This window comes from Colias eurytheme, chromosome 6 (assembly GCF_061535395.1).
Source record: "Colias eurytheme isolate Ceu_HAF_F1 chromosome 6, ilColEury1 Martin Lab GWU primary, whole genome shotgun sequence".
In the NCBI taxonomy this organism is placed as follows: domain Eukaryota; kingdom Metazoa; phylum Arthropoda; class Insecta; order Lepidoptera; family Pieridae; genus Colias; species Colias eurytheme.
The window spans coordinates 6,967,349-6,993,794 of record NC_142985.1 but is presented as its reverse complement, the minus strand read 5'-3'; the positions used below and the strand labels follow the sequence as shown (position 1 = coordinate 6,993,794).

At 35.1% G+C, this 26,446-nt stretch overlaps 3 protein-coding genes across 14 annotated transcripts; all 3 read right to left on the bottom strand.

The window, feature by feature from the left end:
- Positions 1-714: 714 nt before the first annotated feature.
- Positions 715-7,416, bottom strand: Ciz1 (Ciz1 zinc finger protein). 2 transcript variants are annotated; one of them, XM_090102818.1, is made up of 13 exons: positions 7,255-7,416; positions 6,816-7,052; positions 6,482-6,556; positions 5,357-5,703; positions 4,791-4,899; positions 4,561-4,707; positions 4,103-4,432; positions 3,832-3,949; positions 3,651-3,754; positions 2,844-3,030; positions 2,003-2,119; positions 1,637-1,745; positions 715-951 (listed from the first exon to the last, which is right to left on the bottom strand). In XM_090102818.1, the coding sequence occupies exons 2-13, from the start codon at positions 7,050-7,052 to the stop codon at positions 834-836; spliced, it is 1,998 nt and encodes a 665-aa protein (XP_089958944.1). In that variant the 5' UTR covers positions 7,255-7,416; the 3' UTR covers positions 715-833. The 2 variants fall into 2 exon arrangements, with proteins under 2 accessions (XP_089958944.1, XP_089958943.1); XM_090102817.1 differs by lacking the exons at positions 715-951; positions 1,637-1,745; positions 2,003-2,119 and having other exon boundaries at positions 2,594-3,030; positions 3,832-3,946; positions 5,357-5,715.
- A 4,020-nt stretch (positions 7,417-11,436) lies between these two features.
- LOC149907755 (uncharacterized) lies at positions 11,437-18,203 on the bottom strand. 11 transcript variants are annotated; one of them, XM_090102807.1, is made up of 9 exons: positions 18,000-18,203; positions 17,354-17,402; positions 14,073-14,131; positions 13,879-13,984; positions 13,616-13,706; positions 13,127-13,252; positions 12,738-12,809; positions 11,826-11,969; positions 11,437-11,631 (listed from the first exon to the last, which is right to left on the bottom strand). In XM_090102807.1, the coding sequence occupies exons 5-9, from the start codon at positions 13,694-13,696 to the stop codon at positions 11,560-11,562; spliced, it is 495 nt and encodes a 164-aa protein (XP_089958933.1). In that variant the 5' UTR covers positions 13,697-13,706; positions 13,879-13,984; positions 14,073-14,131; positions 17,354-17,402; positions 18,000-18,203; the 3' UTR covers positions 11,437-11,559. The 11 variants fall into 11 exon arrangements, with proteins under 11 accessions (XP_089958933.1, XP_089958932.1, XP_089958931.1 ...); XM_090102806.1 differs by having other exon boundaries at positions 13,879-13,975; XM_090102805.1 differs by having other exon boundaries at positions 13,879-14,131.
- Positions 18,204-18,936: 733 nt separating this feature from the next.
- ttv (exostosin glycosyltransferase 1 ttv) lies at positions 18,937-26,403 on the bottom strand. The gene is made up of 8 exons (XM_090102804.1): positions 25,277-26,403; positions 24,725-24,926; positions 24,517-24,636; positions 24,018-24,335; positions 23,269-23,390; positions 22,409-22,589; positions 21,334-21,578; positions 18,937-19,274 (listed from the first exon to the last, which is right to left on the bottom strand). The coding sequence occupies exons 1-8, from the start codon at positions 26,137-26,139 to the stop codon at positions 19,094-19,096; spliced, it is 2,232 nt and encodes a 743-aa protein (XP_089958930.1). The 5' UTR covers positions 26,140-26,403; the 3' UTR covers positions 18,937-19,093.
- Between the last annotated feature and the right edge of the window lie 43 nt (positions 26,404-26,446).

Genomic DNA, 26,446 nt, shown 5'->3' with positions numbered 1-26,446 from the left:
ATCTAATACACTGGAGATTTCAGTATGAACATTAACTTGTAACAAGAAAATATAACGTTGAATGACGCCTGTATGTTTTTTTATCCCTTTCACACCTAGGTAGTTAGTTAGGTTGTTGTAGTTGGAATTATAACAATTCTTAACATTTACGAGAAATTATTTCAATCTGACTTTATGTTTACGTCTTGCATCACTAAATAATTGATTAAAAGTAGTATAGAAATAGTATGACACAGATGCCGTACAAAATCAAATGACCAAATTTACCCCGGCAACTGTCGAAAAATAAAAATAAATTCCGACTTTGTGGACCATTTTTGTACGGCATCTGTGTCATAACTATTTCTATACTGCTTTTAAGCCATTATTCCGCAACGCCGTACAAAAATCATGGAGACTAGGGGAGAAAATCTCTACCTGAACTTTCGAATTCTCATCTGCACTCAGGTGGACAGCTTACGAGTGACGTCATAGTGCTGAATCTTCTTATTTTATGCTCTTATATCATTCTAGATAGGTCAGGTGGTGGGTCAAGTGACCCATAATTTTTTCAACATGGGCCTGTAGTCTACTATATTGAAATCCTTATTGAATCGGCAAAGCATTTTAAAAATTTTCTTCAATCTAGCTCGAGTGGAACGCTACGTATAAATACATTTTATACTATGATTATACTACTTTTGGAGGAGGTTGATTTAAAAATAAAACAAAGTATTAAAGGTCAAAACTTTATTATATAAAACTCATATTGCTTTACTTAAAAAGTATACTAGAAATCAAATGACCATATTAATATAACGATCGTACATTTAATATGTAAGCTAATCACTAAGTTAAGCAGAAGCATTGGCATCAACAGTAGTCTTTTCATCGGCCGCAGCTTCGTCTTTAGATTTAGTCTCTTCTTCTCCTGGCTTAGCCGTCTTATCGCTTTTACGGAATTTGTCATATCTGCAAAAAATAGAAAAATATACATTTGTTATTTCTCAAATTCGAAGCTTATAAGGAACGGCGCAGATATGGCGGAGCCCAGCGCTGGACATTTTTCATTGACAAACTATTTATCGACATTAAAACAACATTCAAAAGCGCAGCGCGCTACCTTTCCCATGTGATGCTTCGATGCTCCTCGGGAATAAATTGTTGTTATTTGATTTGTCTTCGCCATATCTGCAACGACCCTAATTGGCCGCATAAAATTGTATTTTTTTGGGCTTACAAATTGTTCTTTTTGTAAGTTAATTTTTTATCATTTTATTATTTAAAATTTAGTCATTAATGCATTATTTTAATGCTATAAAAATAGGAAATTCATGCACGAGACTTCTATTTGAGGAGGTATTACTATACAAGATACATATATTATTTAAATTATTTCAGTTATCATGAGATTGCGCCATTTCCAGTTAGGAACATTAAATAACGTTCTATTTTAGAATTAATTGCATTTCTTATCATGTACACATTTGAAGTTCTATGCATTTTAAACATATTATTTTATGAATAATTTTACATAATCATGGTTTGTTGTCACCTAATTCTAATTAAAATATAGTTTACTTTCAATAACCACTGAAAGAAAGTGTAGTTGAATAATTCAACGAAAAATAGCTCAATGGCTGTTAAAGGTTCTCACCGTCCAAGATCCTCTTCATCATCACTAGCTTCATTGCCCTGGGGGTCCACTTCTCGCAGCAACTCCCCTATATCTTTATCAACATCAGCCCACAGCTTATCTTCATTTCCTAGAAAATAATTGTTTTGTATATTAATATGTCCACTTTTAAATTGGTTATTATATTTAGGGCCGATTTTTCAATGCTTGGATAAAACTTATTCGTCAAATAATGTATAACACAACCATTTTAAAAACGTATTCTAAATGCCCGTATTTGACAGTTTACGTGACATTTTAATATTATCGTGTAATACTTTATTGGATGGCTAAGTTTTATCCAAGCATTGAAAAATCGGCCCTTAAAGTGATTTTAATTTAAGTTACCTGAATTATTAAGGTCAGTGCCATTCTCCACAGCTTTTTTCTCTCCAGACGATTCAGTTTTCTCAGACTTTACTTTAACTTCAGTGTTCTCCTCATTAGTAGTTTCCTTTTCTTCTTCTGTAAATGTGTTAACTTTTTTTGAGGATAAATAAAATAAAAGAGATGGAACATACAACTTTTTCCCTATAATTTTTAGATTTGGATTTAGAAACATGGCATCCGGATTTAAAAAGAGACATTTTTGAAGTGTAACTTCTTTATCGGGGTTGGAAAAAAATTTACTGTAGGTAACATTTATTCGTTACGCGCCATCTTGTTTTTATCCCTTACACGCGTGATTGACGTATTTCTGTAAAGTTGCATAATAGTAAATTATTTTTTCTGTAAATTTTGTTTTTGTGTGCATTGTACATTACAGTGTTTTCTATTCTATTGTATTGTTAGCAGCGAGTAGCACGTTACGTACCAGTCTGCTGGTGCAGCTGGCGGTGTATGCGCTCGGCCTGCCTGCGCAGCGTGCGCGTGTCGCGGTGCTGCACGTAGTGGCGCAGGTGGATGCGCAGCCGGCAGTGCGAGTAGCACGTTACGTACCAGTCTGCTGGTGCAGCTGGCGGTGTATGCGCTCGGCCTGCCTGCGCAGCGTGCGCGTGTCGCGGTGCTGCACGTAGTGGCGCAGGTGGATGCGCAGCCGGCAGTGCGAGTAGCACGTTACGTACCAGTCTGCTGGTGCAGCTGGCGGTGTATGCGCTCGGCCTGCCTGCGCAGCGTGCGCGTGTCGCGGTGCTGCACGTAGTGGCGCAGGTGGATGCGCAGCCGGCAGTGCGAGTAGCACGTTACGTACCAGTCTGCTGGTGCAGCTGGCGGTGTATGCGCTCGGCCTGCCTGCGCAGCGTGCGCGTGTCGCGGTGCTGCACGTAGTGGCGCAGGTGGATGCGCAGCCGGCAGTGCCGCCGCAGCGCCTCCGCCTCCTCCGCGCTGCCCGCCTCCGCGCGCGGCAGGAACCCACGGCACAGCTCGCACCACCACACCTGATATTATTATTATTTCATACACTTATCTATACATATAATAAATCTGTAGAAGGGTCAATTCTGTACATTGAAAATATTGAAAAAATAAATAGCAGGGGGTATTACTGGATCGATACCAAACCCAAATATGTGATTAAAAAAATTTTTGTCTGTCTGTCTGTCTGTATGTGAAGACATCACGTGAAAACTAACGGTTCGATTTCGATGAAACTTGGTATAATTATACCTTATTATCCTGGGCGTAAAATAGGATACTTTTTATCCTGGAAAAATACGTAGAAAAAAAACAATCTTAATTTTTCAGTTTTATCCATAGACGTTGTTCTGTAGAACCGCGAACACACATTGGGTATTATTATAAGCCTAGCCGTATTTGGGTCCAATAGATATTTATAAGATGTTATTGTCGGAGTTACTCAAAATGGAGAAATACACCATCCACGCGAAGACCGACATCCGCGCGGACGGAGTCGCGGGCGGAAGCTAGTTTAACAATAAAATCATTTTTAAACAACAAAAATTAACAAGCTTTTTTTTCTTATTATTGAAACTTGATGATAACTTATTTGCGGACTGTTTGATGATGTGAAATGCAATTTTAATTTAACAATAGTTACCTCAACTTTCTTGATATGCTCGCTCCCAATATTAATTTCAACCTTTGCCTTTTTAGGCTTTTCCTCATCTTTCTTTTCACCACCAGAATCATCATCTTCCACCTCTGTAAAAAATATATTAATTATCAGTACACATAACAGTATAGCACTGATTTATGTGTTGTAGAGCAAGTTATCTTACCATCAACATCACCCACAGAATCAAGGGTCATAAAGTTATCCAAATCAACATCCATGCCTTCATCACCACTGCCCTCTGCCTTTGGACTGACGCGTCGAGAAGCTTGATTAGCTTTCTTCTGAAAAAATGGGTGATAATTGTGTATATCAAAAACCTGAATCATATCTATTTTATTTAAAGAAAGGAAAATAGGTAAAGAAATAACATTATAATTCAAGTCAATAATTCTGTATCTTTTATTTATTAACTTCCAAAAATGACAACTGCCTACCTTAAGATGTTCAATTGAGCAAATGTGATGCTCATATATCATCGGCGAGCGGAAGGTAATGCGGCAGATGCGACAGAACGGCATTAGGAAGCGCTTCATGGCGCGATGCGTGTCCGTCAGGTTGTGGGCGTGGCGCGTGGTGCGGTGGTTGAGGCGGCACACGAGGCAGAAGGTGGTCCTCGGGGCCAGCTCCGCGCCGGCCGCCGCTTCGAGCTCCCGCTGAGCGCCGCGCTGGGCCACACGCATACGCAGCAGTTGCGCCTTGTGACGCCGCGCCACGCCACTCATGGCCGCCCGATGCTTGAGCGATAGCAAATGCTTGGCGTACAACTGCAATGATTAAATAAACGTAAAATCTGCTGTAATATTTTTTAGGAAAATTGTTAATTACATTTTTTTTATTAAGATTGACTGTTGATAAATGAATGTAATTTACAAAACTAGTAAGATATACTTACACCATAACTGGTACATTTTTCCTTGCAATGCACACAAGAAAGGTGAGAGAATGATTTTGGTGGTGCAGAATCAGAAACAGCATCCTCTTCTTTTTCTGTATCTTCTCCACCATCTTCTCCCTCACCTTCAGAGGGTTCTCGATCCGGCTTAATAACATTAAATCCAGATTATTATATTAATTTCTAAAATTCTAGAATTAAATAAGATTATGTGAAATTGCTAAGTTTACCTTGGGTGATTTACTCTTAGATTCTTTCTTCTCTTCAATAACCTCTTCCTTCTCATCAGCTTCCCAATCTTCTTCAGTAGATGAAGCTTCTTCCTTGGACTTATCAGGGCTATTATAATAAATATAAATAAGTTAGAAGACCGGAAAAAAATGTATATCTAAATTTCTATTTAATTTATAACAGAAATAAAAAAGTATATGAACATAAAACATAATAAAGGAAGGTCTGTCAAATCCAATTTATCTTCATGTTCAGCATTTCTAACTATTGCATGAATAAATGGCACTTTTTCTCATTAGATTCCATAGGTTTCCCAATTCTGTTCAAAGAATTCATGACCACATTCTATTTTTACAATGTAATATCCGCTTTCTTGACTATTAGTTAGTTCTGTTTTCTAATAAATTTTAAAGACTCAAAATTTAATCTCATCTGCTCTAATATTGCTAATGATCAGTATGTAAAAAAGTTTGCTTATTCATTTAAGACACCCATATAAGCTTAGCATGTGACATGACTGGATATTGGAGAACATCATAGCAAATCATTGACTGTGTCAAATTACCTTCGCCCCTTGACAGATCTGAACGCACGGGTAAAGGCGAGCGATCTATCTCCGTAGCGCCTAGTGGCGAAGGAGGCACGGGATCGCGGCGCTCCTCGGAAGGAGGCTCGCGAGCGCAGCGTCCGGCCGCGGAAGGAGCGGCGCGGCGCGCGCGGTCGGCCAGCGGGGCGCGCCGGCTCGCGCGGCGGGCCCATGCCGCTAGACTTGCGAAAGCTTTCCCGAGCCGGCGATCGTCTTCTATCCTCCCCGCCGAACGACCTCCTCTCGCCCCCGTAACTTTCTTGTCTACTGCCGTACGATCCGCCATAATGACCACCGTCATGGCTACGTCTATCGCTCGAGGAGCCCTGTACATAACCCTTTATGGATGTCGTCGATTCTTATAAATTGAATCACACAAAATTTATTTCTGCTTAATATAAGTTAATATAGTTTAAAACATTCTTCTGGTCATGCCATAACTCATGGAGGAGTAGTTTGTCACTACGTAAAATTTCTAAAAATTTAGTAGAATTTGTACAGAACAGTAGAAATAGTTTCCCATGAATCTGTTATCATTTCAATTGCTGTAATGAAATTCTTTTCTGTTTAGTAGGTACTACATAAGAATTAACCACATTATGGTAGATTCATCTGCTTCAAATCATAATCATCTTCTATATGGAGAGAAAATAAGCAAACCAAATCATCAAGATAAGTTTTCAATAAAGTCACATAGGTAAAGTCCACCATAAGTGCATTTCTACACAGCACATTTTCTTATTTTTCTAATTTGTCATTCATCACTAAACATTTAATCAATTCAAGGAGTCCTAATTATTCAACTACACTTGCCCAAGTAAGTAAAATTGGAAGGATTTATTACAAATGTTTTATCATCCATTTACCATTGCTTATTTCTAAATTCAATTGGTTCACCCACTTTAATAATGTTAAGATAAATAACATCTGTTCTTGCATTTATAAATGCTTCACTATTGTCATAATAAAGTATTCAATGGATGTTATGTTTTTGTACTATTTAATGAAGCTTGTCCCTTCACTGAACTGTCTTTGAAATAGCTAGTTCAGTGTATTATCATCCCAGTTAAGATTGCAAAAATGTTCCTTTTTTTATCTACTAACCTCGAGTCTCATTCTTTTACGTTCAGGTGATCCAGAGCGACCACCATAATCACGATTTGAATATCCAGATGTTTCCTGAAAAGTCAGAGACCACGCTTCAAGGTAAAAACAAAATAATTAGGATTCCATAGCATTTTTCATTGTCAACTTATATTCATTCCACTAAGGTTAAGCACTCATTTCATTTCATCTTCCCATTATTTCACTATTATGTGATTAAGTTGAAATTGACATGCCTATTGGAGACATTTTGTTATTTCATTGACTAGGTAATTTATAGCTAATCTGTGCTAATAGGTACCTACATACTTGGTTTTCAATGATTCAAACTTACCGATCTATATGATTTTTTGTAAGAGTCGTCTATTCGATCGCGGCTTGATGAATACCTATTGGTGCTTGAAGAAGTGTAACGGGGCTCATTATTGTATGATGAATAGCCGCCTCCTCGACCACCTCGCCCATTATCGTAACCCCCGCGATGACTATTCCCACGATAGGAACCCCTATAACCTCCGCTTCGGCCACCATAGCTTCCTCTTCCACCGTAACCTCGACCACGAGAAGACATCTAGGTAAAAAGCATTAACTACTATATATCCAAAAACTAAATTCAAATCACTCTTTTGCTATTCTATGTTCAATCTATATATGAAAACTTGTTTTTGATTTCTACAATCCGTGCATCGACCATTTTTTAGCACCGGCAGAAAATGGCGTCGGAATAAATGTTAACGCCACGTTATCAGTAGATTACAATCAATAGTACTTACAATTAATATGCGTCGACGCTGTTAAGAGGTGACAAAACAATAAAAACAAGAAACAAAATAAAAAACGGTACGTGATTATTGATTACACAAATGGTGAAACATTAGAAAAATCGTAGAACTTGCTGTTGGAAGCTGTCGCGTGCTGTGGGCCGACATTAGCACAGATTAAGTATTAGTTACTACGTGACATTAGTGCACATTAGTGATTAGTGTTGCCATTTGCCAAGTGCCAAACACAGATAATATAACTGCCAACAGCTCTGGCTTCTGGCCCTAAATCCCTTGTCGCCGTTTCTCATGCATGAAGAAGCCTAATATCGCCGAATTTCAGTTGTAGTAACTAGTAGCCTAAAGTAGCCTAAACACCAAAATATGAATAAAATAAAATGTAGTTTTTATCAATTTATTTAGCAAGCTTACCGCCAGCGGCTTCGCCCGCTTTTTCAAAGAAAAACCCGCATAGTTCCCGTTCCCGTAGGATTTCCGGGATAAAACATATCCTATGTGGTGTTAATCCAAGTTACCCTCTATATGTGTGCTTAATTTCATTGTAATCGGTTCAGTGGTATTTGTGTGAAAGAGTAACAAACACACACACATCCTCTAAAACTTTCGCATTTATATTATTACTAGCGACCCGCCCCGGCTTCGCACGGGTGCAATGCTGATACGAAATACACTACAGAAAAACTGTGAACGTTGTATGTACTATGTATGTATGTTTTTAACATAGCGGCCCGCTCCTATACCTATTAATAGCCGGGCGGCCGGCCGGTACCGCCGCAAACGCTACGTCCCGCAATTTTTAAATCTGTAATATCTTCGAAAATATTCACTTAAATCATACGGTGTAAAGGGCCATATAGGGCCATATATATTAAATGAACAATGTATTCAAGGTATTTAATTGGTTAAGGATTAATGCTGTATTGGTTAAAATCGCTTCGAAAATTAGCCATTATTTGTCGTAAAAAGCAAATGACAAAAAAAAGTTATTGTGGGTTATCCATAAGAGATAGACATATACCATCGCGGACTTTTCTGTAGACCTTTTCAATGTGTACAATACTTAGTACATTATTTTGATAAAACTCGTAGGGTTCAGCCTGCGTTTGCAATGTAAGCGGAAAAAAATGTAATTATTTACGACATCACATTAGAAACCTCAAAAATAACAGCACTTCTCCACTATTTAATGGATGTTATTATTAACTCAAACTCAACTCAAACATTTATTTATTCAATTAGACTTCTTCTAGAAGCACTTTTGAAACGTCATTAGGTACATATTTTTAACATTTACCACCGATTCGGAAAGCAGTATCTACGGAGAAGAATCGGCAAGAAACTCCATAGTTGCTCTCACAGTTGCTCTTTTTAATCATATCAGTTTTACAATTTTACAAATTACTTAAGTAACATCATAATATGTAATTATATTAACATAATATATATTATACATATAAACCTTCCTCTTGAATCACTCTATCTATTAAAAAAAAAACGCATCAAAATCAGTTGCGTAGTTTCAAAGATTTAAGGTAGTAGTAAGGTAGTTACGGTAACGATTTTCATAAACATTTTAAATCGCTATTATAAACTCGCAACTACCTAGTGTCTCTGTTATGTGGGTCTTGGACTCTACCTAGAGGTGGAGACCCTACCTCTACAACACTTTAATGTAATGGTCAAAGAAGTAGTAATGGTTCCCGAAGCCCGCTTACCACAGAATACTAATATCCTCCTACGCGCCTCCTACTGGAGCTGGTATGTTAGGATCGCAGACAGGATAATAAAATCAGTAGTCGCAGCGCGATACTGTATACTAACTTAATAACTTAGAAATGTTATGATAATAATTGATAATCTGTCTACATTGCTACACGAAGCCAGAAGTTCGATGGGTTGAAAAACTGAACCCGGCCATTAGACCAATTAAAAAATTATTCATATTAGTTAGTTCTTTAAAGAAACGAATCTTCAATGGCGGCGCTTATCATTCCCTCTCGCTCACACACGGCCGTACGGTATGCAAAAAAAAAATGGAAAAATAAAATTACTAAAATGTATTTGATTTTCCCTATAATAGTTTTTATCATAAATTTACAATGACAATTATACATTTGCGAAAGTAAATAATGTTTTATTGGAATTTGACAAAATATGTTCTTTGGGAAAAGTTGTTCAGTTTTATGGGCTTATTACAAGTATTATGGGGATTTTATTACATTCTGTATACGTAAATATGATAATTCATATAAATACACAAATACAATAACAAAAAAGTTTGTCAACAAACAATTTGAAATAATTAATAAAATAATAATCAATTTACGTTATTTTTATTTTCTTTTTTGATGATCCTACCATCTGTCAAATTCAGCTTTGGCCGCCATTGAAGATTCGTTTCTTTATTGAACTGACTAATACCATCAGTTGAATGGCGCCGTAATTAGAAATTAGATGGTGGACGATTTGTATGGGCCCTGTAGGCTGGAGTGGATGTTTAGATGTCATTTATGAAGGAAATAGCAATAAATAATAAATAGGTTAAGTAATGAATTTATTACCTAGATCTGTTTCTGGATATGGTAATTGAATATGAATTTTTGGAAGTCTTTGAATGCAGTTCTTTTTCTTAAAAAAAGGAAGGTTTGGATAGGATTATCGGAATAAGCTGATAGCAAGCGTCGCGTCGATTGTCGGCTGCAGACGTTGCTTGGTTACAACCGAAGCACGGCTAGGGCACCACGTTTGCGATGAATCGCTATTGTTCCGAGTAATCTTGTGCATTGTTGGTGCACACATCACACCGTATCTAAACGACAAAAAAATTGTTAAGATGAAAGAAAGAAGGACACTGCATCTAGCGGCACTCGCATTTCGGCTGATTAAAGCAAGACGACCTGCATACCTCTACGATAAACTTACGTGGATAGACGATTATCACGCTCTCAATACGCGTAGTAAGAATACCAGTCAGTTGGTAATACCGAAGCATAACACCTCAGGCTTCAAGGGTAGTTTTAAGTACGCCGCGTCCAAAATTTGGAATGACTTACCGCCACCTTTTAAATTGAATCAGGATATCTCCTTCTTAACATTTAAAAGGAAATTTAAAGAGACTTTGTTAAAGAAGCAAATTGAAGACTGGCGTGCTTCAACCCAATAGCTACCTTTCTGTAGATCTTGGCGTGATGAAATACCTATATAACCTTGGCTTCCATATCGTATCACATGTTGTACTGTTTTGATTGAGATTTATTGTATTTATGTATATATGACACATTATATATGCCTTATAATATATTATATTATTCTTATTTATATGTTTCTGCCGTAATATAAATTATATGCATTTATTTATTTATTATTAATATTTATATACTTCCTTATCTATATATTTATTTTAAGTACCTAGACTTAATTCTTTTTTAATATTAAGACGAACCGCAATCGCCGGTACAGCCTGAAAATCAGCGCTGCTTTTGTGCAGCATTTTGCTGAGGCTGTCTCCGTTTGCCTAATTGTAAGATATTTTATAATATGTTCGGCTGTGTTTTTTTTTGGCAATAAATTTCTTTTCTTTCTTTCTTTATTAAGCGATTGATTAAGGGATTCCCTAATTACTAGCGCATAGATTAGTGCGATTGAATAACCTTTGTTTGTGACATTGGTGATTAATTTGTTTCCACCAACACTAGGTATAATTTACTGAAGAAATAGCTGATCCTGATGATTATGGCCTTAATTATGGCCATCCGCCCATAGATATAGTTTTATAAAGATATGCACAAATTTGGTTAATGTCAATATAACATTCACGTATATCGGATACTAGCTGCTCCGCGCGGTTTTGCCCCGTGGCTCCACTCCTGTTAGTCGTAGCGTGATGATATATAGCCTATAGCCTTCCTCGATAAATGAGCTATCTAACACCGAAAGACTTTTTCAAATCGGACCAGTAGTAGACGAGATTAGCGCGTTCAAACAAACAAACAAACAAACTCTTCAGCTTTATAATATTAGTAAGTATAGATTCAAAGTACCTAACATATCTATCAAAACTGGTGATAAATTTATTTTCTTTTAAGTTTTATAAGTATACCTACTTATTAGATAAGTGCAGATAGATTTGAAACTTGGTGACTGATAATGTAGCAAACAGAAAAATTTGAAGAATTCATTAAGACTAGACTTCATTTATTAGGTACCATATTAATTTAAACACCACATGTGACACACACCAACAGTTCACAACTTAGAAATAAATTTAGAAACATTTTTTTATATTCTCTAATTTTTCTATCTTGAATTTCGTGTTTTCTTGCTTCCAAACAACTCGCCCCAATATCCTTGTAGATTGCTCCATGAATCCTGAAAAGCGAAATCGATTTGTAAGTGCAAGAAGTACTAACATAACACTAATGAGTCTCAGACAAGAATCAATCATTGGTTAAGACTTAAGAGACGTCAGTAGGTAGGTACTTACCTACGTTATGAAACGTTATTCGAAACTAAAAGTAGTAGGTAGGTACTATCGGGAAATGTTGTTATTATAGTATAGTCACCTTCTTTGCTTCTCGCCACTCCAGATTACGAAGGCGCGCTAAGCCCTTCAAGTTTCGGTCTAAGATTTTCAAAAATTCTTGTCTTGTTATTTGTGGTGGCTTAGTTGTACCGTTATTCGAAGGATCTGGCGGCATGGTCACAGCCTGTAAAATAATCCACAAAGAAATACAAAACTAGGCACTCACCATATTAGATAATGTTAGATACGATTGCCCCGGGCCAAGTCATTTTTTTCAAGATTTATTATTCTAGTTCGTATCGGATTACCGTATCCAAGTGGATTCAAATTAGAACAGTGGCTCTTGAATTAATTAGTTAGTTAGTTCAACTAGATTGATTGATTGACTTGATTTTACCACTGTAAAATAAAAAAACGGGCAAGTGCGAGTCGGACTCGCGCACCGCGGAAGGCTCCGAACAAACCTATTTTTTATTATGTTATACCTAACTTTAAATTTATACTCTTAGTAATTTTTCGTTTATCTTTGCTATAAGAGGTTGCTTTTTACTTTAAGTTTTGATTCCCTTGCGAATGTCGCAATTTGCGAAAATTTGCTGCTTAAACGGCTATATTTTTTGATTGAGTGGGCTTAGAAGTTTTATTTTTTCACAGCTTCAAGGAAAACTCACATAGTTCCCATTCCCTCGAGTATTTCGGGGTAAAAACTATCCAGCTATCGGTAGAGCAGTTTATGAAGGAGTAACTAATAAACAAACAACAAAGTTCGCATTTATAATATTAGTTGGATAAGGAAGTAGTAGGTTTATTATAGGTATGTGATATAAATACATAAAAAAAATTCTTTCTTTCTTCTTTATGAGACTAAACTAACACTGTACTTATATATTTTTTATTTGATATTATCTTAAACGGCAAACAAAAATAAAATTGTTACCTATAAATTACTCACCTTATCGTCTACAAACTGATTGTTGACTAAGTCTGATATTTGATTGTAGGCACTTTTCGTATCGTTAATTTGCTGAAACACAAATAAAAAAAAGATAAAGGTTAGTTACTCATCAATGTTCGAAAGTTACTACGTACTCCATTTATCTGATTCTTTACAGACTACCGCCAAATACTTATCTATCGGTTTAGAATGACATAATATATACTTATAACTATATGTTATAGTTACTTAAATTTACTGTCCCTTAAATAAATATATTACTATTTTCATTGAATAATAAATATTTATTATTACCCAAGGTAGTGACCAAAAGTAAGTGCCAAGGTCAGCAATAACATACCTACATGTTCACGTTATCTACTTTATCTGAAGAACATTAAACATACCTCCAAAATAACGTTAAATATAGTACCGAAAAATCCCCATTTTGGTTTCACTGCAACGCTTTTTCCAGCTCTTATTGAGGATTGTCTTAAAGCTCGATCCTTTCCAATGGATTCATCGGCCAATGGCTATAATTTAACAAAATTAAAAAAATGCAGGTCAATAAATTAATACGTAGATATTTTCTGTAACAAAATATATATATACAGATCTTATCCTTAAAAAGAATGAATATATGCTGTGTTGCTGATTTAGTCCTGAAGTTAATTTCTTGATAAACTAATATTCATGCCTACTTGTAATAACGAATACTTTTTCATTATAAATATTAGGAATAGGTCCTTAAAATCATTAGGAAAAATATAAAAGAAAATCAAATATTTATAATTAAATTAGTAAAGTGATAGAGTTGCAATCAAGCTGCAATAGTGAGAGGATGGTGGAATCAGGAAATATATAATGTTTTGTGCTTATGTCATAGGCATACCAACCGGCTGTGCAGTGACTACAGTTGCGATAACACCAACGATCAAGATACTTGCTAAGATGTAATCACCATTTCGAAACGCCATTTTGAGAATACTGGATCACATTGCGTTGTATGTAAAAATAAAGGGATGGGTTATTAACAATAATTAAAATATAAATTATAACATTTTAAGCGTTTGCATTTTGGATAAAAAATATTATGTATGCTTCATTTTTAAATAAAACGGTTTTTTTTAATTACAATTTCATTTTGTTCTATATGTACCTGAAATGAGATGGGCGATCGGCAAGAATTCTCCTAAAATATTATAAATATCTAATCTGCGTAGTCACGTTGTCTTCTTGCTATGTCCTTTTCTTCCCTATACAAACTCAAAAGATCGAAATAGATTTTTTTATTAAATTTTTTACCTAAACTATTTTTGTTTTCACAAATGAAAAAAAAAAATAGTAACCCACCTTCTATGAAATTTTAATAATTTGAAGTAACTGTTTTCTATTATTAATTCATTTTCATCCTGCAAAAAATAAAAATATTAAAAAAATAAACTGTGCGGTGTTGAATTACAAAAAGGTTGTAGAAAATAAACAGGTAGGGGGAAACCGGGAGACTTGCCCAGGTGGGAGAGTTGAACCACTTTCAATAACTTTTTAAATTAGGCTCCAAATTACGCCAAGTGGCAAACAAATAAACGCGCGTAACCCGCCAATCCCAAGCAACTCCCAATTTTGAGTGATAACAGACGCGTTCGAACGTGAGTTCCGAAAAAGTGGTTTCATCGTCGCGGAGTGAATTTTTTTGGATTTGTTGTTTTAATTGCTATGCACGCATTTATGACGGTATGTATCAAACACCTACGTTATTGCATTACTAGATTATCATATTTTGTCGTATGTTCAGTGTTGTTCTCCAGTTGATAGTGGATTTCTTGGAAAAAATCAAGATATGGCCTTGTGTCGGGTTCGGGAGAGTTGAACCATTCTTCAGTCGGGAGACTTAAACAGTGGTTCAACTCTCCCTTTGCAGTTTGTATAGGTACAATTAAGTTAGCTTTTGTTTTGTTTCAGAAAGAAAATGCCATTTCAGAATAAGCCTAAGGAAGGTAGTCGTCGCAGGAAACCATTTACTAAGTCTGAGATGAAAAGCGCAGTCAGAGAAATAAAGAGTGGCAAATCTATTCGTTAAATTGCAATCACGTATGGGATAGACAGAACCACTTTACGGTATTACCTGTTAGGTGAACAAAAGTTAACGCCTTTGCAAGACAAAACTAACATTCGATTACGCCAAATTCCTCCAAATTGAAAGGAACGTATACAAGAGGCAAATATTGAAGAAAAGAAGATATAAGAAGTCTGAGAGTGAAACAGAATCAGAAGAAGAAATCTTTAATTTAAAAGTTCTAATGACGAAGATTGGGAAGAAAATAGGGATGAGTCTTGGTTTTCCTTTGTCAGTCTGATGAGATATTGGATATAAGCGTCTTTGTGTTTCTTGTTGTAGGTACATCCATGAGGTATGTGTCGGCCTCACTTAAAATGGCGTAGAAGAGTTAATTTGTCACAATTGCAATAAAATGTAACGAGCAACAAATTGAATTACTAAACCTATGTTGATTTTGCATATGCAATCTTTGAGACTGATAGCTATTCTTAATTAATTGTAAGAATGAATGTCTTTAAATTAGTTTTGGTAGATTTATATAGCAGTATATACCTCAAAACGAGCATTTAATTAATAAAAAGAAGCGAATGTTATGTTTAGGAGTTGTTCTGAAAACATTTGGTTAATTATTTTCACTAAATTGTTTAGAAGATGATTATGAATAATCTAGTTATTGTTAAATGTGTCTAAATAATACATAACTAATGGATAATATGCTTTATTTGCTTCATTTCCCCTCTCTAAAAAGGTATGGGCAAGTGTCCCGCACCTGATGGGCAAGTGTCCCGCCGGTTGGGGAGACTTGAATCAAAACTCATTTTTCATTACAACTTAGTTTACTACGTTCTGGTTGCAATTTTTATTTTCAGAATAGTATAAAATCTTAGCTAGATAATAAGGCTTCCATATGGTGTAGATCTTAAAGCTCTCAAGGTCACTGATCAGATTTTATAGAGTTTTTAGTAAAAAGCGGTTCAAGTCTCCCGGACTCCCCCTATACATGTATTTCATTAGGTAACACTTTTATAAACATATAGTAAAGCGCATAGTCGATAAAGAAACGCGTTCGGATTTCCTCATAGAACTTAGAGGTAATATTCTTGAAGCTTTTACATAAGGATTTGTGCAATAAATGTGGGTAACTCATAAAATCAGCAACATCAATTTATTAATAAGCCTATTTGCGTAACCTAAGTACTATCTACACATACCTAGTAAACAATTATATAATACTTACTAGCACCGCAAATATATTTCCTAATAACCTAAGTATTTGATCAACATAATATTATGTACTTAATCTTACTTTTTCGGGGATTCGGTTGAAAAAAATATTTTAATTGAAATATTATTACCTCAGTATTATAGCTACATCGAGGCCAAATATCTAAGCATCAAACAGTATATTTAATTTTTATTAAGACATATTAATTACAAAAAAACTTAACGTTACTCAGGAATGAAGTATGCTGTTAGTGAAATTATTTTCTAAATTGTTTCAGTAATTACAGATATTACTAACTACTAACAAATCCATAAACTAATACACTACCTACGTCTATTACTGTACACTAACCTTGCAAGACTTAAGACATTTTATTACACATAAACGTATTTATTAAGTATTTTTTATAAGATTTACCAATATTATGTTAAGTACCTACTTATCGCGTCTATTGAATCCTTACAGTAGTTTTTCATCGGACGTGGAAATATTTAAAAATGGAGATAATAGGTAGAGTTTTTTTAATCCTGTTTTGTTTTTATTATCCGTTACCTAATTATGTAGTGTAGCCTTTAAAAATTTGGCATATTAACTACATGTTTATTTTAGTACAGGTACCTACAGACAGATAAGTGGATAAACTATTTCAAAAATCAATATTAAATTATCTAGACACTACAGACCTGCCCTGTCTACAAAATATTGCTCATAAGTTATGAACTTTTATTTCAATATTATATTTATTTAATGGTAATAGATCTGTGCACATGCTTGCTACCTCTTCATTTGATGACGATATTTTATGATACAAAAATTAAAAATAATTTGGAAAATCCAAAAGTGCACGCCTCATAATTTTTTTTTAATAATTATTTATTAATTATTATTTTTGTTTATTTAATAACAATTAAACCACATCGAATCAGACCCTGAAAAATGAAAGGGTTCTATTCCTGAGCATACTCAAGCGTAAGAGAAAAAAAAAGACTCGATTAGTAAAGTATTTCGGTCGCTATCGTGTTAACAAGAAAATCCTCCGCACATACAGACACACGGACGTCCAAGACAGAACTTTTTTAAACTGTTTTTTAACTAGTTTAAATAACAAAAATGACATCAAAAATATCATGAATGTTAAAAATAGTGTTTTTTCTTAATATGTGTGTGTATGTATTATCTTACAAGTGCAATGTATGATACATAAAGACATATTAAGTTTGAAAAATCAGATGTTTTGCGCGAAGTGACAGTAGTACCCACCTCAACGCTTCGCTTATGAGGCGTGCAATAAATATATACTTACTTAACACAGTAATTTAACCATTGTTAAAATAAATTTTCAAAACTTACTCGTGTTTACGTATATCATTCCAAAATTCATGTATCTGTTTTTACGTTTCTGAAATGGAAATGAAAAATATATTTTTCTTTAAAAGAAATTAAACTTTTACTTTTTAATGCAATTTTTAAATCAGATCTTAAATGAATTAGTTGTAAATAGCTTGCACGTGTGCTTAGTTGCAAGTTTAAGAACTTTTATAGAAAAAAAAGTTAACACACGAGTAAGGACACTCGTTGATGTCTTTTATATGGAAATGATCATGTTAGATTTCTTACATAAATAATTACTTATATACGCTTGTAATTTTACTTTCAAGGCTTTTACAAATTAAAAGAATGTACTACGAAATATATTAAAATAAATATTTCGACCTCGTAAAATTTTTCTAAATAATATATTATTTTGAAAAAGGGAGATTTTTAAATCTCCCCAAAGTCCTCTGTATATAAAGTATTTTATTATGTTATGAATTATAATATTTAAAATTACATTAACGTATAAAAGGCCACAAAACTGAAGGTTGAACTACCCATTCACCGAACATATTGCATTATTTATTGCGCGTATTTTTCGTCATATTAACACAGGTATAATGGTTGTACAAAGGTTGTTTGCACGTAAAAAGTCTAATGGTACTTAACATTAACACCTTACCGCAACTTAGGAAACGCGTATTTCCATTCTGCAGATTTATTTTAACTTTTTATGAAAACATGTGTCACTATCATCAACAAAACTTTGATAAGCACAAAACAATGAAACTCCGTGGTATCGGTAGCACTATGTGGGTATATGAGCGTGAGCGCGTACGGCAGTGGTTGGTGCGCTGCACTAAGGCAGTGCCGCAGTGTTTTCCCGCCGGCACTCGGCACGCACCATCCGGGCCAAGGCCACTCGAGTTGCGAAGTGTTATGTCAGCGCGTTCTACTTATGCAACGCTTACAAATTCAATGCACTTAGATGACCCCTCGGACTGCCCCAAAACTCGTGTTTGTTTCGGTTAATTTTGTAATTAATGATGAAACATCACGCTCCATTAGTTTAATCTTGAATTCTTAACGTTTTTCGATGACACTAATATTATGTGCAGTGGTTTACTAGTAATTTAGAAGACAGTATGGTTTTTTTCTTTCTTTCTAAATATTTCATATAGGTTCATCTACAAGTATAGTATTATATTATCTGTAATATAAGTAATTGGCTGATAGGAAATAGATAATTAATTGAATGGTCGTACTATGTGCTATGTTAAACATGTTTGACTTACCTTGTCTTATTTTAATGAAAGAGAAGGGCAAGCGGTCGGTGTTATAAATATAATGTTATCTACGAAAAATCTATATAGATGTGGATAACCCATAAGTACATTAGTATAACTATACAAATTGCAAAATATACTTAATAAGAAAACAAATGACTAATAGGTTTAGTAGTAATCGTCATGCAATTTTGTTTCAAAAGATATACATAGGTACATTTAGCAAATCATTGAATTTAGTAATAATAAATAACAGATTTAAATAAATACTTAGAAAAGCTTGAAAATATCAATCTGGGAGGAAATCGAGAGGGCAATAAAAATCGATATAAATAAGTTTTATAAAATTTATTGCAAAGAAAAATGCACTTTCTAAGACTAGAATAAATAGCGAGTTGACATGTTTTCTTCTTCTATCGAATAAACTTAACATTTGTTTTTGGTGTGTTATAGAGTAATTTGAGATATAAAATAAATATTTTAAATGTGATTAAGATGTGACTAATTCCATTTTTCTATATTTCTTCCTAAGCGTCGAGACTGGGTCTTTAAACAGTATTGGATCGAGTCTGAGCACGGAGCGCACGAGAGGCATGTAGCCCCAGGCCGCTGCAAACGTGTTGAGACACGACTGTCTCTGCACGAAGTGCTCGGGATCGCTCCAGGATGACCTAAAAGAAAATTTTATATTATATAAGAAATTACACGCGAGGCCGGGTTAAATATTAGTTTGAATGTAATAAGAATGTACTGCGATTCTACACAGCTACCTAATTGATGTAGGTAGTTGATAACAAAACGCAGCAAGTCAACGACTATTAGTAAAGTGAGGGTAGTTGGGTCGAACGTCGTATAAACAACGTTCGAGCCCTTAGGCACGATCCGTACTAATGCGCCACGAGTCAAAGGAAAGCGACAACTTATAGTATTCGACAGCTAAGCTTGTTCTGACAGGGCTTTTATAGGTAAACCAGAATCTGATGGCAATTAGGGAAATCAAAATTTTGAGTGTGCAACCCTAGGGAAAATGGACTGAACGATCTTGATACTGCTTTTTTTTTAGTTTGTTCTCAATATCATTAGTCACATTACATAAGTGGACAATACTGTACTTAATAATGAGATATCCACTTAATATTATGTAGGTACATACTTACATGTATAATATACATATTACTTTTATACAGGTAATACATATTATTATTTACACATACCTATATTTGTATGTTCATTATCATTATGCCATGTGAAAATATCGATGTTATATCGATAGAAAACTAGACTGCTTATAATTTTTTATAAAATAAAATAAAAATAAAATAAAACTATGTTTATTTTCGTAAGTATTAACAGATACACACATTATAAAATTGACTTGGACAGCTTGGACTTGACGAATAGCCGTATTGGAAACTCCTGTAATAAGTTTTCATAAAATTATATTCCAATCACAGACTAATAATAATATACTACGTATACAATTCAATATTATAGTTATATAATATTTTTTAATTGAAAGTATCAAAGCGGGTAAGTCCAATTTACCAATAAAATCTTCTAAATTGAAAATTGTGATGTGTTTGACCCTTCTTCATCAAATATTTTTCTATACACATTATAAACAACACCTCTTGCTTGTGATCACAGCGGCTTTTTCGACATTTTCGAAGATTTTTTAGACAAAATCCTAAAAATTATTAATTATCAACTGCAAAAAAGACAAATAATTTTACAACCAATTTGATAGTTGTCAAATAAGTTGCCACATGAAAATCTTTTATTTCTTAAATATAAATATGCCATCAGATTCTGGTAGACCTATAAGAGTGACAATTATTCATCCACAAAAATATTAAATCAAAAGTTACGTCTAACAATTAATTATATCTGCATGATCTAATTTTATACAGTTACTAGCGGTCCGCCCCGGCTTCGCCCGTGGTACCTACATGTTTAAACTATCCTATCTCTCAAGTTGGATCGAACTGCACATGGTGCGAATTTTATTACAATCGGTTAAGTGGTTTAGGAGTCCATTGAGGACAAACATTGTGACACGAGATTTATATATATTAAGATATTGTATCCGAATCTATTGAATTTGATCGATTAAACGTTCAAATTTTGATATTTAGGATAAACTATTATGAATAGTGGAATAAACAAAATGTAATGGAAAATCTGGTAGTTGTTACATTTCTACTTTCCTTTATCTTTATTTAAGCTTCTAAGTAAAATTATAATACATCAGCGATGCCATCCCCCCTTTCCCTAATAAAACCATGCTTAGGTATATAACACAACAATATTTCAAGATCGTAGAAAATATTTCAAAACACCAGACTTTTTAAATCATCACTATTCGCTTGAAAAAAGCTATGCCATATTCCTCTCGATTCCTCTATCAATTATCATTCCTTATCAGAGGCTCTACTTCTGCAAATGTTCACGGACTTTGATTATCGCTTCTCATCAGGCGACCCACCAGCTCAGTTAGGTAGTCGCTATGCCATAAAAAAGAGCGTGTATGCCGAGCCCACGTGTAAGAAACTTCTTTGGCAAGATTCTAAGATACCAAAATAGTCGCCTTACTCCATAACGTGACGGTATTGCCATGACGCGACCTCGAAATTTTACTCTCAACGCGCTAAAGAAGTTTCACTTGAAAATCTAAAAAGAAACAAAACACAAATATAAAAAAGGTAAAGAGAAACAAAACACGGCACTGACTTGTATCGGTGGTGCGCCGTCTTGTAGCGCCTGCGCTGCGCGAGCTTGAGCGGCGGGCGGCGCGTGAGGTGCGCCACGAGGCAGTTGAGCAGGATGTCCTCGCAGTTGTCCGCGCGGCGCACGGCCAGCCGCAGCGCGGGCGCGGCCGCCGCGTACAGCGCGAGCGCCGCGCGGTGCACCAGCGCCGCGCCCGGCAGCACCATCGAGTACGACCCGCCCCACTTGCTGCTGTAGCCCCACGCGCCCTGGCACCGCACAAACATACCGCAGTTAGCAAGTGCACTACGCTCAGCTTTGCATTTGTGTGAGTGTTCATAGTGTAGATGAGGTGCATAGAGCGCGGAGCATCCATTGCTTGGCTTATATCGTTTTTTGTTTTGCGGCGCGGGGCGCGGTGAAGTCAAAGTCAAGTGGTTTCTAGCTGTAGTTTGGGTGGTCACTCACACATATGCAAAGCTCAGCTTACGCCACGCGGAAGCGTATGCGTTATAGAATATATTCAGAACTAGCTTCCGCCCGCGACTCCGTCCGCGCGGATGTCGGTCTTCGCGTGGATGGTTTATTTCTCCATTTTGAGTAACTCTGACAATAACATCTTATAAATATCTATTGGACTCAAATACGGCTAGGCCTATAATAATACCCAACGTGTGTTCGCTGTTCTACAGAACAACGTCTATGGATAAAACTGAAAAATTAAGATTATTTTTTTTCTTCGTATTTTTTCAGGATAAAAAGTATCCTATTTTACGCCCAGGATAATAAGGTATAATTATACCAAGTTTCATCGAAATCGAACCGTTAGTTTTCACGTGATGTCATCACATACAGACAGACAGACAGACAGACAGACAAAAATTTTTTTAATCACATATTTGGGTTTGGTATCGATCCAGTAACACCCCCTGCTATTTATTTTTTCAATATATTCAATGTACAGAATTGACCCTTCTACAGATTTATTATATGTGTAGATGTCGGAATTATGGTAAAAGATGAAATTTGTTACACATTTTTATGTTTCGACATTATACAGAAGGTCACAATTTTGACACAATACTTGAATTCAACAAACCTTTGATTCATCCCAAAAGTGATTTCTGGCAGGATAACCAACAATGCGTTCAGGGAAGTGTTGCCATACCAGAAAAGCGAAATCTAGCTCTTCAGCCAAGAGTGGAGCGTCTCCGTCCAATGAAAACACAGCTGCTGTAGGTATTGCCCAGAGTGGTTGCCATCTTGCTGATACTCCTTCCCTGTTAATTAACTTTTTCAATGTTACAGGCACTTTCTTAATAACAACTTATGGCATCAACTACCTTGACTAGAGCAACTAGATAGGTAATTGATTAAATGGAGTACAACATGGGCCAGGTTTTCCGAAATTTCTACATATTGCTTAAGAAATATAATATGTGTTGGCAATAGACACAGTCTCATTTTAATAATGCAATTTATACTTTGCATTTGAATGTTACTTTCACTCATATTCAATTATTATGTTACTAAGATTCCTATTGCATGTTGTTGCTTGTTATATCTGGTTAAATGATTACGACAACAATTTGAACACATCACTATCAGAAGCTATTTTAACCGAATTTATTTTGTAAGAAACATATTTATATTTTAAATTATACTCTTGACTGTATATGTATAGGTACTATTATTTCTTAAAGCAAAAATCTGCCTTTTTATCATTATCCCGAATTGCTAAATTGATTTTGATTCCTGGGTTCAAAGAGATAGAGAACAAAAAAAAAGAAAGAGTTCAAAATACTCTATATATTGCAGAGAATGGTATTTGAATTATTTATCAAAATGTATTGAGGATTTTTATGATTATTATGAGGTTCAACGAGTCGCATGAACATGAATTACAAAGATAATAGTGACATAAAAATTACAACGATTAAATAATTTATAATAAATTACCCAGGATAATGTGTTGTTGCATCCACAACTGTTACAGGCAAAGGATCTCGAGGATCACCAGCAACTCTAGACAGTGACTTTAACGTTGGCGCCGCCCGCTCACTGTCCCACACAAGCACAACCTAAAAAATTTACAATTTTTATTAATAGCTATAGTTACATATAATAAATCTGTAGAAGGGTCAATTCTGTACATTGAAAATATTGAAAAAATAAATAGCAGGTGTTACTGGATCGATACCAAACCCAAATACATATGTGATTAAAAAATTTTTGTCTGTCTGTCTGTATGTTCAGGCATCACGTGAAAACTAACGGTTTGATTTCGATGAAACTTGGTACATATAATTATACCTTATTATCCTGGGCATAACATACTTTTTATCCTGGAAAAACACGTAGAAAAAAAAATTAATTTTTCCGTTTTATTTTTTGTTATACCGACATCCGAGCGGATGGAGTCGAATGGCTATAGTAGGTACTGAATTACGCCAAAACTATTTTACTGAAAATCGGTTTTGTTGTACCTTATTTACTGGAACTGCAATATGGCTAATATCTGCAGCATGGCTGGTAAAAATGTATATACTTATCTGTTGATTAGTTATTAATTAGTAACTTTATAATTTAAAATTATTTACTTATATATTTTTTCCAGACAATTTTAGCATTGGTGAATTAGCTGTTGTAGTTTATTCTTTTGAATTTCGTAACAGTTTACACATATTATGTTTAAAAGATGCACCTACCTTTTCACAATATTCGCTGCTAGCGATATTTGCCAATAATTTGTGTAAAGCTGGTGATGTAGCTTGAACATATAAGAGGGCTGTAAATGTATTGCCAGGTGTGGAAGGAGGGGCAATAAGGGGTACCGATGGTGCCGGGAGGGGAATAGTAGAAGGGGAGACGGCCAAAGGAGGTTCCGGAGCAGACACTCCCAGGGGTAAGTGAGCGCGCGAGTCGCCATAATTGGCCAATGTACCCAGAGCTCCCGGTGACGTATTCCATATCAATGCCTCACGGTGTCGTGATGTTCTGTGTATCATTATCCTTTCTAAGATTATCTAAAAATAAATCAGCATTTTAATCACACACAACTTAAATAAGCTACTTATTGATATGATTATGATATTAATTCGGGTTTACAAAACAAAGGATCAATGAGGGCAGATTTTAAAGATAATCATCATTACAGATTTTACTCATTTAAAAGGTGTTTTTTGTTTTTTAATTTGTTAAAAATACCTCAATAGTTGTGAATACAATTTTCTCAATTGATGAAAAATATTGTTCCCAAAGAAGTTGTGTTTGCTGTCTTAGAGCAAGAACACGCTCAGGAGGTACTGAGCGTACAAGCTCTGGTACCTGCAATATGAAATAACGTCATTATAAGTATTTATAAGATTAAGTTTCCAGTCCAAAAATATTGTAAAAAGGACATAATTTATTTTACTTGTAACAGAAGACGTTCATCAGCCCATATGACCGCACGGCGCCAATCAATACGTTCATCAAATGGTAACCTCCAACCATTACTTAAAAGTACTGGAACACAACCTGCTGCCAATGCTTCTAAAAAACGATATGATCCAAGACGTCTCCCTCTTGCAACAAGACAAAATGTTGAATTTGCTAATAGTTGTTCATAATCAAATCTGAAAAACATAATTTTTATAGAAATGTATTTATGTGCAACTTTGATAAACAATATACCAATTACATGGATAACGGGTCTACAAAATTCGGTCAGGTCATGAAAAATCAAACCTATATTATATCTTTGATTACTGGGAGTAAATAGAGATGAATGGATTAAACAGTTTAAAAGTTTAGCTTAAGAACAATGACAACTACATCTACTTGGTAATATTGATTGAAGATGTGTAACAATACAATATGCAAGCCAATAATGAAGCAGTGGAATTAATATTAAATAATATGTGTTCTTTGAAGAAACTTAGTCCTTAGATGATAATATAATAAATATCACAAAAACAAGCCATACTTGTCATATTCTTTATTGTCTTCATCACATCTTTCATCCCTTAAATCTTTCCATGACTTTCCATGTCTGCAAGTAGTGACTAATATAAGGTTGTTACCATCATGCAGGTGCCACAATGAATTTCTTGTTTCACTGCCAATCCCATGTACGTAACGTTTTCCTTTGAATGCAAGTAAATGACGCCTAGGTGCAGGGAAAGGATTAGCCGTAGCAGCTGGAGGAGCTCCACCACGTTCTGGATGCTCTTTGTGAAATAATGGCAAAGATATATCAAAACCTTCTCTAAATAATGCTTCAGATGCACTAGCTCTAGCCATTATTGCTTCACCTGGATCAAAGCCTAAAGCACCTTCTGAATAATCTGGCCATGTTCCTGCATATAAATTAAATACCAAATGATTACGGCCATTTTTCCAGTGTGGCAAGCGAGATAAACGTGATCCAACATCAGTGACATGTTCAGGTGAAAGTGGATCGGCATCTAGAGTATCCACAGCGGGTATGAACAAGCAGGCCTCAGACGGGTCACGAGTGGCGTATCTAGATTCACGAATAACTGACAGAACTTTTCTATATGTAGCACTCACAGGACCATCGGTTGGATACACGTAAACTTTAGGATCATTTCCACAATTAGTAAAATCGAAACAGGTTTCCATACGGCATGATTTCCTAGTAAAGTCAGGATTCCGTTTCTGACGTGAAGGTGCTTCTGATAATTCATCAAGAGTAGCAAATGAGGGTAAGTTATTACGATGGTTCTTATGTAGACTTTCAGACTTAAAACGATAACCGCCTATATAACAATACAATATTAGAATAAGAGATACAGCAAGTAATATATATCGCTTTTTTGCTTGCATTTTTACTTTCTCTTAAAAAATGTTTTTGTTTAACGTGTGTATATCATCGTGACTTCATTATTTTTGTTATTTAACATAATCATATGATATTTCATTTAATCTATCATTAAAACTATGAATGTTTTTATAAAATATAACTTTCTAGTACTCCAATATCTTTCAAAAGATGATTATTAACTGAAAAATTCATAAATACGTCTTGGGATTGAATAATAAATAACAACAAAATCAAGTGTCAACCCCAAGTCAACTATCGTCTGTCTACGTCAACTATACTCAGTCACAGATGACAGAACTCAGTCACAGA